Genomic DNA, 21,653 nt, shown 5'->3' on the forward strand with positions numbered 1-21,653 from the left:
TTCAAAATGCAAAAATTCGACAAAATAACAGCAAAAAATTCAACAGACTGACAGCCACAAAAGTAAACAAACCAGCAATGTCACAAATTGTACTTAAAATGTGAAAACATCCCCTATCGTCTTTTTTTGTAGCTATCTCTTTTCAATGTACTGAGTCTAGAGCGTTCATAAAAATAGCATGTTTTTTTACTTAATAACAGGCGGTAGCTGGTTGTTATTAGTTTCATGCATGGAAGAGAATGATGCTAGATAAAAAGTATGTGTTTTATCTCGCCAGGTATTAATGGCGCACAGGTAAAAAATCGTGGACTTAAGTGTATAATGTGATTCAAATAAAAGTTTACAGTCTAAATTAATTCCCAAATCACGAACTTCGGTAACCCAGTCAACAGGAATATTCTGCATATTATAATTATATTCTATTGGGTTTCTTGATTGTCCAAAAGAAATAGCATGACACTTTGATGCATTCAGGGCCATGGTATTCAACATTCACCACTCACTCAACCCATTAAGATGTTGAAGATTAATACAATCTTGTATTGTTGATAATTATTGTGTAGAACTTTAGATCGTCTGCAAAAAGAAGAGGTGAGCTGTGCTGGAAGCAGAGGAGTTTTAAGCCAGAGAAGCACGTTTTGCCTTACAAATAATTGTTTACTAACACTAATTCAAAGTTTGGGTTCTTAATCCTGTGAGCTCTTTTGCTTATATTCAGTTTTGGAGTGTTATAAGCCCCACTCGTTGTTTGTTATATACTAATAAGCATAAATTTGAAAGTTTAATAAAGTAAATAAAAAATTACCTTCTCTTTCGATTCCTTTCAGAGCCGGTGGGATGAAACTGAAGAGAACTGAAAAAGTTTCTTACGTTATTTATTACAGCTCTTAAATCCATGGTCCAATATTTTATAACTCGTTCAATGCATGTTTTTATTTGTAAATATGTTATACTGAAGATACTTTTTACTGAGACTTATTTTATTCAATATAAAACTAAAGAATATGATGGATTTATTCTATTTATCTCTTTAGTGTTTAGCTCTTTCCTCTTTCGCTACTCTTGTGTTCTGTTTCTGTTCTGGTTTCTTGTTGGTGCGGGTGCGTGGTGCTGGTGCAAGTATTGATACCAACGTACGATGATGTACCACGGAACAACACGAAGGTTCACTTCAATTGTCAATAAATTTCATTGTTTAGCTGTCAGACAGATTCTGTGACCTTGCGCCATTTTATCGACCCCATTGGTCTGATCCGGCTTTGCTTAAATAGATGTTGCAGCACCGATCTTGATCTTTCAAATAAGTGTAGCAAATAAAATTTATTTATTTTAAACTTATTTAACATATAATTTTAATTAAAAAATCTATTTTTAATTGTGCCGTCTGATACCAGTACAAGTTTTCAATGCATCGTATGTCTTTTTGGCAGCGTTAAATAATTAAGATATTATGCTGGATAATTTGTTAATAAATTATTTATTAGTTTATATGTTGTTTCATTAAATTTAAAACAGTTAAATGGAAAAATTGCAATACCAAAAATGCCCATACGAATACATATTATGTATTTTTAAAACTATAAAATGAAAAATAAATCTAAAAACGACCTAAAAAATACGTTTTTGATATCACGTATTTAAAACGTTATAAAAATGACATCAATTATGGTGGAACAAATTCACGTGACTTTCGACGTCGAAAAAACGTGATAAACTGACGTGGTTTGGTGACAATTATTACCTCTTTTCAACGTTTTGTAAACGTTATTTGGTTGCCTAGGAATCCTTACTTAATTCTTGAACAGCCGCTATAGGTAAACAGAGGGGTGGTCACTAAGGTTGGCAGAACAGAAACACAGTATTCGAGTTTAAAACTTTTATTTTCGCACTTTTAAAAATCGTTAAAAATCTATAACTGTATGTATTCAATGTTACTATACATATACAGTGATGAGCGCGCTAATAAACCATAATAAAACAAATAAAAATGTTAAAACTGAAAGAAGCAAAAAAAATTGGGACAAAGATACATCCTTTATCAAGCTCCAAGACTATTTAACTCCTTATCTGAGATGTATAAAATATATGTATATAACTATTGCTCTCAACTCACAAGGTGATCGTAATCGATATTTAAAAAATATATTTGTAATTTAGATCGCGGCTATGTGCAAAATTTGATGGATTAAACAACTATTATTTTGTATTATTTAATGAATATGTTCTTTACCTGAATGTCATAACATCAAAATATGTAGGTATAGTTTTCAAAAGAGTTCGTTATCAAAATATATACAGTAGGAAAAATGAAAGATTACCCATGAATGAACATATAAGACACGCTGTATTTTTGAGCTTTGCTGGTGTCCCAAGTAGCAATTTTTCGACGCATTGGTTGTCAGTACAAACAAATGCACTGTATATAACGTTGCCACAGTGGACTTTCAGTTGTTTCGGCCAACGACCCCTAACCCGACTGACATTACGATGTTACAACGTTAAGTAATATCTTTAGTTATATGAGCAACTAAGTTATTACTATTGTGACAACTACATATCACAGTTAAATTTTTCAACAATCGCAACTACTTAAAAACGTTATAATGCTAAACTAATTTACGCCCATGGGTTTTCTGGCCGACTAGGTAGTTGTCTCTCACGACCCCTGGGCCTTTTATAGTTCTATAGATGTGTGACACGTTTACGGCAACTTCAGGAGCAAAAAAAGAATTTACTTTATAACCTTACTTTTTTCTTATTATTTTATATTTTATTTTGATGGAAATTTTGGATTTATTTAACAACTTGTTTATTTGTTTTTTATATGGAGACCTGTAAGAAGGAGTGGAAACGCAATGCATCGTTTGTGGGCTAACTTTTCAACCTCTAATTCAACTTTCAGCAATCGCCGCTAGAGGCGCAAGTGTTCGAATAGGTGCTACAAATACATTAGCTCTTATGGAATTATTTAATATTTAACTCATTTTATTTTTGTTTTTAGCGTAATTAGAAATTAATTTATTGGTGGATTGTAGCTGAATATGTTTTAAGCCAAAAATAAATTATTTTAACCTTATAACATATCGACGTGTGGTAAAAAGTGTATTCTTTTTATACCATTGTAGATGGAGATGTGACATCAAATTTAAATTTGTCATTACTTTAATATGTAGGACAGCTTATTTTGAAGCGGAAATATTTTGTCACATTATCTAACTGCCACATTTATATATCAATGGTATTTCAACTGCAAATTAATTTTTTAATATCTTTGTAATTGATATCAAAAAGTTTGTTAGTTGAAAAAATTTACTTAACTGTACGTAATTGTTTTTAAAAAGTTTAAAAAGTTATTTAAATAATTTGAAGTTTATTGATCAATTTTTTTTAATTATTCTTTTTATCAAAATTTAAACTGCTTTTTCTTTTGAATACTATCATTTATCTATATTCTGAAAGCTTACCTATCAGATGTTTAAATTTAGTTAATAAAAATATACGTCTATAAACTACGCAGACGATAGTCTGACTTTTATAAAATTAATGTTAATTTTTGTGAAATATTTTGTCTCAAAAAATGCATTGTTTCGACAGAAAAACTTTCAAAGATCCTCCTACTATTATCACTATAATTTTCAGGTTAAAATAAAAACCAATAATAGGCACACATTTTATTTACACCGAAGGAAATAACATACAAACGAATAGGTATAATCCATGAAGGTTATAAATAACATAAAGACAAATATTTATAAAAAGTCTTTATTAACTTCATTAAGTTCCCTTTTGAATTTTTTATCGGAACGATAACTCGATATAAATCCCGGTACGAAGCAAGTTCTTTTAGTGTAAGCTTTCTTGGCACTCATATTTAAATAATATTAATCACCAAAACCAATAATCTTATATTAACTACGAATAATTAATTATTTTCGAAATTTTCACATTTACTCCAATGCAAAAGTAGCATCTATCTCTACGCCACCGCCGCCCTAGCGAGAAACCAAGCAAACAGGCAAAATCGTGTACAAAAATTTCAAGGTCGTCCTATCTCGATTCCTCTCCTCTGTGTAGGTCTCCATAGTTTTTTATTAGCTGGTTTCTCCATTGTCCATTGTTTTATCAGTAGATTTGATAAGCTTAAATCTTTGTATCAGCTTTGCTAGACAGGGTTGCCAGGCCAGTTCTTACTCTTTCAGTACTATATCCGTTGCAAGATAATTTGGCTGAAACTCCGACAAAATATGTACTTTTTGTACATATTTTGTCTGAATTCCATCCGAATTATCTTGCAGCGGATAGTAGTTTTGCTTTCAAAAAATCAATAGAAATCAGTAGATTCTTTTAGGCCCTGTAAATACAGTAAAATCTGTGTTAACGGTTACCTGTCAAAATCGCCCGGTTTCATAATCAACTTAAAGTAAACATTAAGTAAAGTTCACTTTAAAGTTGACATGATTATGAAACCGAGCGTTGCAATCATTTTGAAAATTCTCCAAACCAATTATATGAAGATCCACAGGGAAGAATTTCCTGTAGCTGGCTGTATACCATTAATTACAAGTAAAATTTAATAAAAAATTTTGGTCCTGGTAAAAGGTATATTATTTTAAAAAGCCCTATAGGGCTACAAACATCGAACAAAACGTTTTCGCTCTAAAAAGAGCATCATCAGTGTTGCAAGAACATGGTGAGCCAACCAAAAAATACGAAGGTCAAAGCCTTTCAAAAATGGACTAAAAGTCACATCAAAATGCTAACATAGCAAATTCCAAAGGATGGATATAATCCCTAAGGATACGGCCCTAGGATAACATATGACTCCCACACGTTGTAAGTGGGTCAAAGGTAACAAATTAGGTCGTTATGTTACAAGAGCTGACAGGCAACTGATGTGACTTTTAGTCCATTTTTGAAAGGCTTTGACCTTCGTATTTTTTGGTTGGCTCACCATGTTCTTGCAACACTGATGATGCTCTTTTTAGAGCGAAAACGTTTTGTTCGATGTTTGTAGCCCTATAGGGCTTTTTAAAATAATATACCTTTTACCAGGACCAAAATTTTTTATTAAATTTTACTAATTATATGAAGATTTCCTTATTTAGATCTGGTATTTACCAGTTTCATTTCTCTGTCCATCTATTATCATCATCTACGTCCTGAATCTTATTTTCGGTAATGACATTGGGAAATTGTAACAAAATTTCTGAAAATTAATTTAGAAATGGGGTGAATACTATTAAAAAGCAAATTTTATTTTAGTGATAACAAAATATTGAAATATACCAAACATCTAATAAAAAACATTGCCTACTAGAATTTTTTAAATAATATCAAAAATATACCAAAACAGTAGATATCTACTAAATGTGGCAACGCTGTTAAGGAGAATGATGCACTTCAATTGCACTGGTCACATGACCTCTGTCACCCAATAAGAGGGTGCGTTCTAAAGTGGTTGGGATAGTCGGTCCAGGCCGTGTTTGGTCGGCGATTGGACTTCTCGGTTGTCTCATCCGTCTATGGTTGGTAATAAGGTATATTTTAAGTAATATTAGTAATGTTGTTTAATGCACCATTTTGGTTTTTTTGGATGTAAAGAAAATAAAAACACAAAATATAAAAAATGCAGGCATTTTCTAATACCTTTAAAAGCACCATCAATACATTAAATTTATACAAAACATCTTTAACATAAATTCTGGCTTTTATATTAAAATTAGATTTTTTAAATTTACATATTTTTTGTTAAAAAGGTGATAAAAATGAGCGCGTGTGTTTTTTAAAGGTGGAATATCCATATTTGACGGTAATCTGAGATGCGTTTATAAATTTCACATCAGGTAATTTTGTTTAAGTCCTTATTTATGTATTTATATAAATTTAAATACCTGATATGATGTCAAAATAGTTTACTTTTTATATAGGTAAAAAAACATAACCAGTCCGACTCTTTGAGCAACCATTGCACGCAGGCACTTTTTATAGTCGCTTCAGTTGTCTTATGCAACGCTTAAGGTTGCCTAGGCAACGTCAAGACAACTCAAAAATCGTCCACCAAATTAGTGCAGAATTGGGTCGTCTTCTAGGCAATAACAACGTTGTAACAAAACGTTGCCACGCGGTAGACAACGTTGTCGCGTCGACAAATTGCTACTTGGGGTCGCTCCTAGCGGTTACTAATTCAACTTTCACCGGTCATTTAAAAATTTATTATTTAATTGTTATCGCTTAATAATTACAACGCAAAAAATTAATTAAATTGTAATCGATTTTTTTAAGATTTTGCTAATCATTTTGACGTTCTATTGATAAAATATGAATTTCTTACTTCGGATACTTTCACAATTATCGTGTAGTTGGCGCTAAGATTGATAGATTGATTTATAATTACATATTACGGAACACTAAAAAAACTTAAATTCAGTATTTAAAACGTAAGTATACACTCTGAGCTTCGCTGGTGTCGCTCCTGGCGGATTACTAATTCAACTTTCACCGGTAATTTGTAAATTTATTATTTAATTGTTATCGCTTAATATTTACAACGCAAAAAAGTAATTAAATTGTAATCGATTTTTTTAAGATTTTGCTAATCATTTAACACATTCGCGGGCACGCTGTCATTTTATACACGTATTCTTATGGAGTAAATGACTTCATATGCAGTCATGACCGCGAATGTGTTAAACGTTCTATTAATGAAATATTAATTTCTTACTTCGGATACTTTCACAATTATCGTGTAGATGGCGCTTAGATTAATTTATAATTACATATTACGATATATTAAAAAACTTAAATTGAGTATTTAAAACGTAAGTATATTTAAGGTAAAAATATATACCACAGCTTTGACCAACTAATATTTTTTATAATTAATGTTTTTAATTTTAATTTTAAATTAATCACTTTGACATTTATGTCAAATTTCCGGTAAACGTTTACAGACTTGCCACTACTGGCGCTCGCGAATTTGTAAATATCCCCTCTACGTACGAGCTCACAGCGTATAATCCAAAATCCAAGTTTGCAATAATTATGTCATCTATTTCAGGGGTTCCCAACTAAATTTTTCCAAGGACCCCTTCATCAAGGTACTACAATGACTAGGACCCCCACTATTTCCTAAATACCTAAACAAACCTAAAGTTACCTGAAAAGAGCCAAAATATGTGAAAACATAAATCAAACTAATGCTATTTAGGATTTATTTGTGAAAATACAGAGTACCTGCACAAGTACATTATTAGTTTTAATTTCCACTCCTCAATTAATGAGATACGTTGAATTTAACCTTAGAATCCATTATTTCTGCAATGTAGGTTCCAAACTTGAACTTTCACTCTGAAATCCGACCGCATGTCAAGCCGATTGCTATATTTGTTTTTCATGAAGCACATGGAAGAAAATGCTTTGCTCACACCGATAGGTTGTTGCAAATGGAAGGATTTTTTTCATGGCCTTGTCTCCAATAAGTTCTTTGTAATCCTTGCGTGCTGTTGCCCAGAAGTCTGCTATTTTCTCGCCATTAAAAATGTCCTTCATCGTACCACAACTTGACAAATCCACAAGCTTATCTTGTTCTTCTTCTGTGCGGCCTTGGATTTGTTCAATTGCTTGACAGCTGAAAGGATTTCGAATCCAACCATCGTCAGCTTCATCTCTAAGTTCAAAAAATCTTGTCAATATCCTCCCTCGAGAGAGCCACCTTACTTCCGTATGAATAAGGTGTTCATGCTCATAGCGTAAACTTCGGGAAATCCCCGGTTGAACACCACAGAGGCGGATCATTTTATATTACAAATTAGACTTTTTGTATGATATGAATATTAGGCAATTCTTAATAATGAATAACAAACTTAAATAATATATTCGTACTTTTTAAATTTTAAAATAAATTTATAATATGTAGATAAGGTCAAAAAATCACCAGATATTAAGCTTTTTAAATAAGTTTTCACCATATCACCAAATGGGTTACAAAATCACCAAATCTGGTGAATTTTCACCAGACCTGACAACTTTGAAGACAGTGATATTTAACGGCATAAAGCCAAAGTAGGGTCCCATCTAGTTCCAGTGCCAGTGGTGGTGAATAGGGGAGGTCGAATCTGTCTTACACGAAAATATCATTTTTAGGTATATAAACAAAATTATAGTTAACAATCTAAAATTTGATATAACTTTAAATTTGCGCGATATATGTTATTAATTTTAAAAAATTAAGAGAAATACTTTGTTTTCGCTCTCCTAAAAAAATTTGCAAAATGGACTTATATCGTTTTTCTCCCTGGCTCTTCATTATATTTATTTTTATATCTTGCGGACCCCTCAGCCATACCTCGCGGACTCCCAGGGGTGCGCGGACCACCAGTTGGGAACCACTGATCTATTTGATTTAAAATGTATTCAGGATTTTTTTATACTTTGGCAACAATGTCAATTTAGATCTCTGACATAGATAATGACGTACAACGGTAAGTAAATTAGACAAACTGTACAACATCTGACAGAAGCTCGAAACAAATGACAATCGATGAAAAGCCCTGTACTTTACAGTTGGTTATACTGCGTATGTTTCACAAGGATTTATAAATGATAAAGAAAGAGATAACGATGGTTTGAGTACTATCAAATCAATGTGATTCATTCCGTTAAAAAGAACGGAGCTATCAACTAATTTCATTTCATCCATCCCATCATCAGTCAATTTTAGATTGAAGAGTGGAGTTTACCGTGGTGTGTCATGGCTTCTTACAAAGGCTAGTGTTAAAATTACCCAAAAAATTAGCTCAAATGTAACAGCATCGTTTACTACATGCATTATCGAATACTGTGGAATTAAAAGTATGCGTTTGAGCGTAAATAATCGTGTAAATAGTCATTGAAACTAGATATATAGGTTCTTTTTACTTCCTGTGTGGTCTAACATTGATTTAAAACCAAATACATGTGTAACTTTGAAGGTAATTGATTGAATAATGTATTTATTAAAAATTTAACAAACCGTCTTCCCGGTTTTGATTATGTCCTATTTTGAAACCTTCCAATTAATGAGTGCTACTCTACCTTTTCTTGCCTTAGTTTCTTGAGAAGTACAGTAGTAAGGTGGATCTATGGACATGGACATGGTAATTCAAGTAATCACAATAACAAAAAACGTTAAACATGCTGTCCCGATCTCCTAGGTCAAGAGTTTCATTCATTAGGGCTTGTCCTGCTATTTATGCTGTTGCACTTACATGATCATGGTGTTCAGTTTTTTTACCAATCAAGTCTAGCTTGTAGATTTTCAATGTTTTGTTAGACATTTGACTAAGCATCGCTTTCAGTACTGCTTATTAACAGTGTAGTTCTAAATGTTCGTACTTTCAGATGTTCTTATTTGAGGTGCCTATGAAATAATCAGTTTAGTGCCGTCCTTTTAAATCAAATCATTACTTTCAGTTAACAGAACATTCTGGATTATTTATTATTATTTACACTAAATTTACAATCAAGATGCAGTAGAAATAAACAAACCAAGACACGTTAAAGGCTACTAGAAGCACTATCGAATCATAATTTACAGTGTATAAACTTTGGAAATCATGATTTGGGATTTACAATGTATATACATTTACATTGTAAATTATGATTCGGGAATGCTCCTAGTAGCATTTAATGTGTCTTGGTTTGTTTATTTCTACTGCATCTTGATTTTAAATTTAGTATAGATGTTCTGTACATTGAATTCTGTACCAAGTTAATACCTGTAAGGTTTGAGTTAATTACCAGATATATGAGGCTATCAGGTTTATTTAATATTTTCTGTTTTGCAGTTGGCCTTTAAACTTTTTTTTATCATCATAAATTTGCTGACCTAATTTTAATAATTTGATATGTTTTGTTGAGTAAGTAATTTTTTTGAGTAGTTGCTTGTTTCAGCAGGCCAATCAGTATAAATACTAGTTTCTTGAATTCTATCTCTTTCTTTGCTAAATGTGGAATATGGAGAACTTCGTAGGGCTCTCTAGGTATTATATTAAATTATCTGATCAATAAATATTTTTAACTTGCTTTTAGTTATTAATTTATTATGTACAAGTTCTGTCTCTCCATTTCCTACTGCCCTACTTGAAATTTTAGTGCATTCACAAATGAACCCTTTCAGCTCCTATGACGCACATGAGCGTCTAAATATGACTATAGATTAGTGCCATGGACACGTAAGTGCATCCATAGCACGTAAGTATTCAAATGAAATTATTTCTGCTGGCACAGGAGCTGAGGTTGGAAATATTAAAGCGGAGATGAAAGGGTTAATATTGTGCAATCTTTAATTACAATTTACTAAATTTGATCGTGACCATGAATGTTTATTCTCTCAAGTTTTATTTTTTTTAGATTCGACTGAAATTGTAACATGGCTACAGTTATTCAGAAAAATGGCATCAAAGGACTGTCTAATGGCAATGGTATTGTACATCAGGTACAAAATATAAATGGTTATGAACAAGTAGAAGTTATCAATGAGACTGAGGAAGAACAATCTCAAATTGAAGAAACTAGTGAACAGTGTGAGCTTAAAAGCAATGAATACGAACAAGAACAAACTATTGAAGAAAATGAAATAGACATTGTAATAAACAATGTAGTATGTAGTTTTAGTGTTAGGTGTCATTTAAATCTCCGCGAAATAGCTTTATCAGGTGCAAATGTGGAATACCGTAAAGAAAATGGTATGGTTACTATGAAACTTAGAAGACCTTATACAACAGCCAGCATTTGGTCATCAGGAAAAATAACTTGTACTGGTGCTACTAGTGAGATAGCTGCCAAACAGGCAGCACGTAGGTTTGCACGATGTTTACAAAAACTTGGATTCAATGTGAGATTCAACAATTATAGAGTGGTTAATGTACTTGGGACTTGCTCTATGCCCTTTTCAATAAAAATTAGCTCCTTTTCAGAGAGGCACAGAGAAGCTGAGTAAGTATAACAATTTTTTAATAGTTACAAGTAAATAGGTTGCTTTTGTTTGCTAATTTTATTAACTAAATATGTACTAAATCAATTCTCTCCTTTAGCTAATATTTTAACCATTTAAGTACAATTATATGATTCCAATTCACAATTGTCAATTTTGTTTTTACTTCCAAAGTATCTGTTCTGTAGTCTTCACAAACACAATCAGTCATGAATTAGGTCACCAAATCTAGGAGTGAGCATAAGTTAAAGGGTGGGGTGATAAATTTATAAAATACGGTAAAATCTCCGTTAACCGAAATAATTGGGGGGGAGGAGGCCGTTTTGGATAACAAGAATTTCGGTTAAAAATAACAGTGTTTTTTGTAGTCTTGGATCAAATTACATAGTATTCTTGGTCAAAGTTGGTATTAAAAAATACTATGAGGTGATTTCATAATGTGTTGTATATTTAATTCCTTTCTTCAGTTGTATAAAAGCAATGTTAACCAACTAACATCGAATTGTTTGCATTTTGCTATAAAAATTTACTTTTTATTGACAAAATTATTGAAACTGCCAGCCGTTTCGGTTAAATGATGTTTCAGTTAAAAAGGTTTTGGTTAAGAGATTTTACCATAAAACCAAATTTTCTAAAATAAAACAGCTAAATATATATTTTTAAATTTATTTGACCTGTTTATATTCAATGTCAATAAAACTGAAGAAGTGACCATTGGTGTCTAGATGGGATGATGGAAGTCTCTCTGTGAAATTAAAGCAACTGTTTTGGAAATGTTAATATCATATTATGCAATGTTACATTTTTTTAATTATTAAGTTAATCAATGTCAACAGGAAGGAATTACCTAATGATTATTTTAGGAAACATGAAAAATGATCTCACAGTTTTACATAAGTTTATGTTATTTCAAAAGAATACAAAATTGTGTGAGAACATTTTTGCTAGGTGAAAATTGTTCTGGAAAGAAGCTTACAGCTTGTAATATGCACAGTACCTATTATTTTGTACCATGAATATCTAAAAACGAAAATCCATTGCATTAAGATAACATCCAAAGAAAAGGACTATGTCATTACATGGTCTAAATTCTAGTTGAATAAGAAATTGATCTATTCACGGTGTGCAAGTACTAGGAGGGGATACGAGAAACGATTGTGCGCGAATAGTGGAGAAATCTTGCAACTTTCTTAAATAATTCATATTGTCAAATTTATATATATTTCATACCTACTGTCATTGAAGAATAAAAATTATATGTTGCTCACAATATTGATATGATATGCAAAGCTCCGTGAAGTTAGCCCGAAAAAGTCGGGAAAAAAAATGCGATTGATGCCATTCGTTTGTCCATTGATTGTCCACGTTTGTCCACCATTTTATTTCGATAGTCCACCCATCAATTCTTTTTTATAAACAAAAATTTTTTTTCGGGCTAACTTCACAAATCCACAAATTTTCGAAAATTTAAAAAAACTCTTGCTATATTGTTTGTCCATCATTTGTCCATGTTTGTCCACCACATAATTTTTTTGTCCACCCTCTGAAACAACCCCCTGTTAATTGTAATTATTTTTTTATTTCTTAATTCGGGCTAACTTCACGTTCTCTTAAATGGGCATTTAAACGTTAATTCAGGTGCAGAATCACAACTAAGCGTTTGTCCACCCCTTTGCAGCATTTGTCCAACCCCTTAAAGTGCGAAACAACCCCCCTGTTAATTGTAATTATTTTTTTATTTCTTAATTCGGGCTAACTTCACGTCCGTTTAAACGTGTATTTTAAAGTTAAATCAGGTGAAGAATCACAACTACCCGTTTGTCCACCCCTTCGCAGCGTTTGTCCAGCCCCTTAAAGTGCGAAACAACCCACTCGTTAATTGTAATTATTTTTTTAATTCTTAATTCGGGCTAACTTCAAGTTCTCTTAAATAGGTATTTAAACGTTAATTCGGGTGCAGAATACAACTACCCGTTTGTCCACTCCTTCGCAGCGTTTGTCCAACCCCTTAAAGTGCGAAACAACCCCCTCGTCAATTGTAATTATTTTTTTATTTCTTTATTCGGGCTAACTTCACGTTCTCTTAAATGGGCATTTAAACGTTAATTCGGGTGCAGAATCACAACTAAGCGTTTGTCGACCCCTTTGCAGCGTTTGTCCAACCCCTTAAAGTGCGAAACAACCCCCCTGTCAATTGTAATTATTTTTTTATTTCTTAATTCAGGCTAACTTCACGTCCGTTTAAACGTGTATTTTAAAGTTAATTCGGGTGAAGAATCACAACTACCCGTTTGTCCACCCCTTCGCAGCGTTTGTCCAGCCCCTTAAAGTGCGAAACAACCCCCTAGTTAATTGTAATTATTTTTTTATTTCTTTATTCGGGCTAACTTCACGTTCTCTTAAATGGGCATTTAAACGTTAATTCGGGTGCAGAATCACAACTGCCCGTTTGTCCACCCTTTCGCAGCGTTTGTCCAACCACTTAAAGTGCGAAACAACCCCCTCGTTAATTGTAATTATTTTTTTATTTCTTTATTCGGGCTAGCTTCACGTTCCCTTAAATGGGCATTTAAAAGTTAATTCGGATGCAGAATCACAACTACCCGTTTGACCACCCCTTCGCAGCGTTTGTCCAACCCCTTAAAGTGCGAAACAACCCCCCTGTTAATTGCAATTATTTTTTTATTTCTTAATTCGGGCTAGCTTCACGTTCCCTTAAATGGGCATTTAAACGTTAATTCAGGTGCAGAATCACAACTACCCGTTTGTCCACCCCTTCGCAGCAAAAAAAATGTGATCGATGCCATTCGATTGTCCATTGATTGTCAATGTTTGTCCACCATGTTATTTCGTTAGTCCTCCCATCAATTTTTTTTTATTAACAAAAATTTTTTAATTTTTAAAAAAAAAAATAAAAAAATAATTACAATTAACAGGGGAGTTGTTTCGCACTTTAAGTGGTTGGACAAACGCTGCGAAAAGGTGGACAAACGGGCAGTTGTGATTCCGCACCCGAATTAACGTTTGAATGCCCATTTAAGAGAACGTGAATTTAGCCCGAATAAAGAAATAAAAAAATAATTACAATTAACTAGGGGGTTGTTTCGCACTTTAAGGGGCTGGACAAATGCTGCGAAGGGGTGGACAAACGGGTAGTTGTGATTCTGCATCCGAATTAACGTTTAAATGCCGATTTAAGAGAACGTGAAGCTAGCCCGAATAAAGAAATAAAAAAATAATTACAATTAACGAGGGGGTTGTTTCGCACTTTAAGTGGTTGGACAAACGCTGCGAAAGGGTGGACAAACGGGCAGTTGTGATTCTGCACCCGAATTAACGTTTAAATACCCATTTAAGAGAACGTGAAGTTAGCCCGAATAAAGAAATAAAAAAATAATTACAATTAACTGGGGGGTTGTTTCGCACTTTAAGGGGCTGGACAAACGCTGCGAAGGGGTGGACAAACGGGTAGTTGTGATTCTGCATCCGAATTAACGTTTAAATGCCCATTTAAGGGAACGTGAAGTTAGCCCGAATAAAGAAATAAAAAAATAATTACAATTAACTAGGGGGTTGTTTCGCACTTTAAGGGGCTGGACAAACGCTGCGAAGGGGTGAACAAACGGGTATTTGTGATTCTGCACCCGAATTGACGTTTAAATGCCCATTTAAGGGAACGTGAATTTAGCCCGAATAAAGAAATAAAAAAATAATTACAATTAACGAGGGGGTTGTTACGCATTTTAAGTGGTTGGACAAACGCTGCGAAAGGGTGGACAAACGGACAGTTGTGATTCTGCACCCGAATTAACGTTTAAATGCCCATTTAAGAGAACGTGAAGTTAGCCCGAATAAAGAAATAAAAAAATAATTACAATTAACTGGGGGGTTGTTTCGCACTTTAAGGGGCTGGACAAACGCTGCGAAGGGGTGAACAAACGGGTATTTGTGATTCTGCACCCGAATTGACGTTTAAATGCCCATTTAAGGGAACGTGAATTTAGCCCGAATAAAGAAATAAAAAAATAATTACAATTAACGAGGGGGTTGTTACGCATTTTAAGTGGTTGGACAAACGCTGCGAAAGGGTGGACAAACGGACAGTTGTGATTCTGCACCCGAATTAACGTTTAAATGCCCATTTAAGAGAACGTGAAGTTAGCCCGAATAAAGAAATAAAAAAATAATTACAATTAACTGGGGGGTTGTTTCGCACTTTAAGGGGCTGGACAAACGCTGCGAAGGGGTGGACAAACGGGTAGTTGTGATTCTGCATCCGAATTAACGTTTAAATGCCCATTTAAGGGAACGTGAAGTTAGCCCGAATAAAGAAATAAAAAAATAATTACAATTAACTAGGGGGTTGTTTCGCACTTTAAGGGGCTGGACAAACGCTGCGAAGGGGTGAACAAACGGGTATTTGTGATTCTGCACCCGAATTGACGTTTAAATGCCCATTTAAGGGAACGTGAATTTAGCCCGAATAAAGAAATAAAAAAATAATTACAATTAACGAGGGGGTTGTTACGCATTTTAAGTGGTTGGACAAACGCTGCGAAAGGGTGGACAAACGGGCAGTTGTGATTCTGCACCCGAATTAACGTTTAAATGCCCATTTAAGAGAACGTGAAGTTAGCCCGAATAAAGAAATAAAAAAATAATTACAATTAACTAGGGGGTTGTTTCGCACTTTAAGGGGCTGGACAAACGCTACGAAGGGGTGGAAAAACGGGTAGTTGTGATTCTGCACCCGAATTAACGTTTAAATGCCCATTTAAGGGAACGTGAATTTAGCCCGAATAAAGAAATAAAAAAATAATTACAATTAACGAGGGGGTTGTTACGCATTTTAAGTGGTTGGACAAACGCTGCGAAAGGGTGGACAAACGGACAGTTGTGATTCTGCACCCGAATTAACGTTTAAATGCCCATTTAAGAGAACGTGAATTTAGCCCGAATAAAGTAATAAAAAAATAATTACAATTAACAGGGGGGTTGTTTCGCACTTTAAGTGGTTGGACAAACGCTGCGAAAGGGTGGACAAACGGACAGTTGTGATTCTGCACCCGAATTAACGTTTAAATGCCCATTTAAGAGAACGTGAAGTTAGCCCGAATAAAGAAATAAAAAAATAATTACAATTAACTGGGGGGTTGTTTCGCACTTTAAGGGGCTGGACAAACGCTGCGAAGGGGTGGACAAACGGGTAGTTGTGATTCTGCATCCGAATTAACGTTTAAATGCCCATTTAAGGGAACGTGAAGTTAGCCCGAATAAAGAAATAAAAAAATAATTACAATTAACTAGGGGGTTGTTTCGCACTTTAAGGGGCTGGACAAACGCTGCGAAGGGGTGAACAAACGGGTATTTGTGATTCTGCACCCGAATTGACGTTTAAATGCCCATTTAAGGGAACGTGAATTTAGCCCGAATAAAGAAATAAAAAAATAATTACAATTAACGAGGGGGTTGTTACGCATTTTAAGTGGTTGGACAAACGCTGCGAAAGGGTGGACAAACGGGCAGTTGTGATTCTGCACCCGAATTAACGTTTAAATGCCCATTTAAGAGAACGTGAAGTTAGCCCGAATAAAGAAATAAAAAAATAATTACAATTAACGAGGGGGTTGTTACGCATTTTAAGTGGTTGGACAAACGCTGCGAAAGGGTGGACAAACGGGCAGTTGTGATTCTGCACCCGAATTAACGTTTAAATGCCCATTTAAGAGAACGTGAAGTTAGCCCGAATAAAGAAATAAAAAAATAATTACAATTAACTAGGGGGTTGTTTCGCACTTTAAGGGGCTGGACAAACGCTGCGAAGGGGTGGAAAAACGGGTAGTTGTGATTCTGCACCCGAATTAACGTTTAAATGCCCATTTAAGGGAACGTGAACCTAGCCCGAATTAAGAAATAAAAAATAATTACAATTAACAGGGGGGTTGTTTCGCACTTTAAGTGGTTGGGCAAACGCTGCGAAAGGGTGGACAAACGGGCAGTTGTGATTCTGCATCCGAATTAACGTTTAAATGCCCATTTAAGGGAACGTGAACCTAGCCCGAATTAAGAAATAAAAAAATAATTACAATTAACAGGGGGGTTGTTTCGCACTTTAAGTGGTTGGACAAACGCTGCGAAAGGGTGGACAAACGGGCAGTTGTGATTCTGCATCCGAATTAACGTTTAAATGCCCATTTAAGAGAACGTGAAGCTAGCCCGAATAAAGAAATAAAAAAATAATTACAATTAACTAGGGGGTTGTTTCGCACTTTAAGGGGCTGGACAAACGCTGCGATGAAGTGGACAATCGGGTAGTTGTGATTCTTCACCCGAATTAACTTTAAAATACACGTTTAAATGGACGTGAAGTTAGCCGGAATTAAGAAATAAAAAAATAATTACAATTAACGGGGGGGTTGTTTCGCACTTTAAGGGGTTGGACAAACGCTGCAAAGGGGTGGACAGACGCTTAGTTGTGATTCTGCACCCGAATTAACGTTTAAATGCCCATTTAAGAGAACGTGAAGTTAGCCCGAATAAAGAAATAAAAAAATAATTACAATTGACGAGGGGGTTGTTTGGCACTTTAAGGGGTTGGACAAACGCTGCGAAGGAGTGGACAAGCGGGTAGTTGTGATTCTGCACCCGAATTAACGTTTAAATACCTATTTAAGAGAACTTGAAGTTAGCCCGAATTAAGAATTAAAAAAAATAATTACAATTAACGAGGGGGTTGTTTCGCACTTTAACGGGCAGGACAAACGCTGCAAAGGGGTGCACAAACGCTTAGTTGTGATTCTGCACCCGAATTAACGTTTAAATGCCCATTTAAAAGAACGTGAAGTTAGCCCGAATTAAGAAATAAAAAAATAATTACAATTAACAGGGGGTTGTTTCAGAGGGTGGACAAAAAAAATTATGTGGTGGACAAACATGGACAAACGATGGACAAACAATATAGCAAGAGTTTTTTTAAATTTTCGAAAATTTGTGGATTTGTGAAGTTAGCCCGAAAAAAATTTTTGTTTATAAAAAAGAATTGATGGGTGGACTAACGAAATAAAATGGTGGACAAACGTGGACAATCAATGGACAAACGAATGGCATCAATCGCATTTTTTTTCCCGACTTTTTCGGGCTAAGTTCACGGACCTGATATGCAATTATTATATAAAAGTATATTTAATCAATTGTATTTTGCTTGCAGTACTGCATTTTAATAATTAATTTTATTTACTACATACAATTGTTTACCTTTTAATAACTTAACCTAAATCTTACTTTTTTTTTTATAATTTTTTTGGGCTACGGCCTTGACAATTATGCAGCAACCAGGCCAATAAAATTAAAAGTGCGAAAAAAGTTGCCGAGCTATGAAACCAGGTGTCGCTTTTCCGAACTTGCATGGTCCCAATATTCTGCTTCTTAAGTCTCATATGCAGTAGGGATCTATAGAGTGAGTAACACCAAGCTGCAAGCCTTTATCTGTAGTACTGCTCATCCACAGGTTGATTCTATACACCAGCTTATTCTAGATTCAGTGGATCATTCACAGTTAAATGAATGCAATTCATCCACCTGGCCTGCCTAGCTATCTGACTGACATCAAATAAGAAATACGTTCTGAACCTATATAGTCTTATAGCTGTACATTGTATGTGGTATATTTTACCATTACGATTTACATGCAAGGATATAAATAAAATGCATATTTTTTTTATGTAATTATGTTTATTTACAATCTACATCATTAAAAGAGTATTAAGTAAATTTGTTCCATGTTTTTGGGCATGAAGAAGAGACTTCCAATGATGTCTCATCTTATTCTATTTATGTTTTAAGTTCTAAAATAGGCCCTGAGGCCAGGTTGTATCTAGTCTCCTTGTGGCAGGGCCATTATGGAATAATTCCCTTACTAACTCATTTTCATGGTGAATGGTACGCTCATTTTGTGACTCCGTGGCTCGATGGATTTCTTCTCTGATGAAAGGTATATTTAAGTCTTCGTGAAGTGTTTGATTACTTACGTACCATGGTGCATCCATTATTGATCTTAGTACTTTAGACTGAAACCTTTGGATGATATTCAGTGATGTTGACTTTGCGCAGCCTCAGAGGTGTAGTCCCTAGTACCAAATAGGTTTGAGTATTGCTTTGTACAGAAGAATTTTGTTTTGGATGTTGAGTTTTGATCTGCGCCCAAGGAGCCAATACATTTGCCGGAATTTCAAGTCTAGCTGCCTTCTTTTGGTCTGGATATGTTTCTTCCAAGTAAGACGTTGGTCAAGATGGAGGCCAAGGTATTTAGCGTCTGTTACTGTTGGTATTCGTACATTTTCCATTCTTACAGGTGGGCATGTGTTGTGGAGGTTGGTAAACGTTATTGAGATGATTTTGTTTTGTTTACTTTTGTTCGCCATTTTGTGTACCATTCACCGAGTATGTCCAGATGGTGTTGCAGGTCTTGTGAGGCTTGTATGGGATCTTCATTTACAGCTAGTATTGCTACATCATAAGCAAAGGAAGTGATCGTAGTATTATGAGACTCTGGTATATCGGCTGTGTAGAGTGAGAAAAGCAGTGGCCCGAGAACACTACCTTGCGGAACTCCGGAGTTAATAGGACAGAGGCTGGATTGTTGGTCTTTGAATTTTACAGAGAAATATCTATTTGATAAGTAGGATTTGATTAGGAGGAAATAGTTACTAGATAGTGCTAATTTTACTTTATAAAGCAGACCTCTGTGCCAAACTTTGTCAAACGCTTGGGAGATATCTAGGAATACAGCGTTGTAGTATTTCCTTTCTTCGAGAGTTTTTGATATTTCATTTACTATTCGATGGACTTAACATTACTATTCGATGGCAGGAATAGTTGTGTATGGTGTTTTGAGCTTCTTAGTCGCCTTCCATAGCGTCTGATCATTTGCTGTAAGGTTTGTAATGTAATGTTCGAAGGTTTCGTTGTTTGCAGCTTTGATGGCTACTCCAAGTTGTCTACATAGTCTATTGTATATATGTTGATCTACATTGTATCTAGATCTTTGCCAGTTTCTTCTCACACGGCGTTTTTCAGCAATGAGTTGCCAAATGTGTAGGGGAACATTTGTTGTATGTGTCGGTCTGGGTTCAGTTCGTTGTGCAGATTACCATGCCGCTTCTTGCACAAGGGTGGTGAAATATTGAGCTGCTGTATCTATCTCGTGTGGAGATTTGATTCGCAAATTAAGATTAATGTTTTCTTCTAGGTAGTATTGGAAATCTGCCCAGTTGGTGTTTTTTGACGCTAGTCGAGGAGGGGGTGTGTTGTTTATAACTGGTACTCTTCTTTATAATAACTGGTGTATGATCAGATGAGAGATCATACTTGGATTCTATTAGACAGTTGTTTCTGGATTCTCCTTTACTCTGGGCTAATTAGCAAAATACAAGGAAAAGTTATTTACCAGCAATTTTATTGCTGGAATCGAATCTTATTATTGTATGTATTAATAATATAGATATGCAAAGTCCGCAGATAGTGTGCTACTTTTTTTATAAACAAAATGGCGCCCGAAAATCGTGTTTTTTTCAATTTTTGCTCTATAACTCCAAAGATTTTAACTTCAGACCAAAAACACCCAAATAAAAATTCACCGCAATTAAATTCTACATAGAGACGTGTTTTTACCGATTTACTTCGACGAAAACTTTCCCCGGAAAAAGCGGGTTTTTCCAACAAAATCTTTAATTTTCAACTAAACTTTTAGATAAGTAGTTGTTAATCAATAATTAAATAACTTGGTAACGTAAAAGCCCTTTCCGTATGTATTATAATTCCAGAAGTCTATGGAAATTGAATGAACAGTTTTAGTCCATTCTTTAACGGTAAAATATTGCAAAACCTCTAAATTTTAAAGAACCGCTTGGATTGACATGAAATTTGGCATACACATAGCTAACAAGTCAAAGAAAAAAAGTGATATTGTGCCGATATGTGCTTTTGCCCTGGGGGTGGTTTTCACCCCCTCTTGGGGGTGAAAAAATATTCGTCCAAAGAAAGTCAGGAAATGGATAAACTGGCTAATTTTAAGTAACTTTTGTTCTATAGGGTTTTTTCACTAAGTCAATACTTTTCGAGTTATTTGGCAGTGAATATGTTCATTTTTTCAACAAAATAACCACGCTTTTAGACGGTTTTTCGCAAATAACTCAAATAGTAAGTATTTTGTCGAAAAAACATTCTCAGCAAAAATATAACCTGTAAAATCGAACCTGTTATATTTTGAAATAAAATAGTAATCGCTAACTACTGCATAACAAAAACTTTGGACCCGCCAAATAGCACCCAAATATTCACAATCTTTTTCTCGTGCACTACTTGTTGTAAACTCTCATAAAGTCCTCATGGATCGCATGATTTGTATTTGCAAGATAACTACCTAGTTTGAAAGTGTTACAGCGAATTGTGTACTCTAATTTTATCTTTTTTTTTATACATTTTGCAGGTTTGGACATTTAATTTAAATAGTAAATGAGCATAAAAATGCTCATAAAGATTCCGTAAAAACATATATTTCTTATAACGAGGAAGCAATTGTTGACTTTTATGTTGTATGTTTTGAAAAACAATAGATAAAACTTAAAAAGGTATTCAAACTAAGGTATATTGCATCTACTATCAGTAATGTTTTGTAGTTGAT

The 21,653-nt window shown here is 34.3% G+C and overlaps 2 protein-coding genes across 4 annotated transcripts in view; one reads left to right on the forward strand and one right to left on the reverse strand.

Annotated features, from left to right (window-relative positions):
- LOC114325510 (sentrin-specific protease 1) overlaps positions 1-1,118 on the reverse strand; it is a 50,809-nt gene extending 49,691 nt beyond the window's left edge. Inside the window, exon 1 of the mRNA XM_028273575.2 lies at positions 806-1,118. Coding sequence (XP_028129376.2) covers positions 806-897 — 92 coding nt within the window. The 5' untranslated portion in view covers positions 898-1,118. The remainder of the gene's footprint in view (positions 1-805) is intronic.
- Positions 1,119-8,601: 7,483 nt separating this feature from the next.
- The window catches only part of LOC114325509 (TATA box-binding protein-like 1), a 98,888-nt gene continuing 85,836 nt past the window's right edge, over positions 8,602-21,653 (forward strand). For 2 of the 3 annotated variants that reach the window (XM_050648173.1, XM_028273573.2), the window contains exons 1-2: positions 8,611-8,969; positions 10,390-10,974. In XM_050648173.1, coding sequence (XP_050504130.1) covers positions 10,409-10,974 — 566 coding nt within the window. In that variant the 5' untranslated portion in view covers positions 8,611-8,969; positions 10,390-10,408. Of the gene's footprint in view, positions 8,970-10,389; positions 10,975-21,653 lie in introns of all 3 variants that reach the window. The other variant, XM_028273574.2, reaches the window with a different exon arrangement.

The sequence above is a fragment of the Diabrotica virgifera genome, chromosome 4 (genome assembly GCF_917563875.1).
Source record: "Diabrotica virgifera virgifera chromosome 4, PGI_DIABVI_V3a".
Taxonomy (NCBI): Eukaryota; Metazoa; Arthropoda; class Insecta; order Coleoptera; family Chrysomelidae; genus Diabrotica; species Diabrotica virgifera.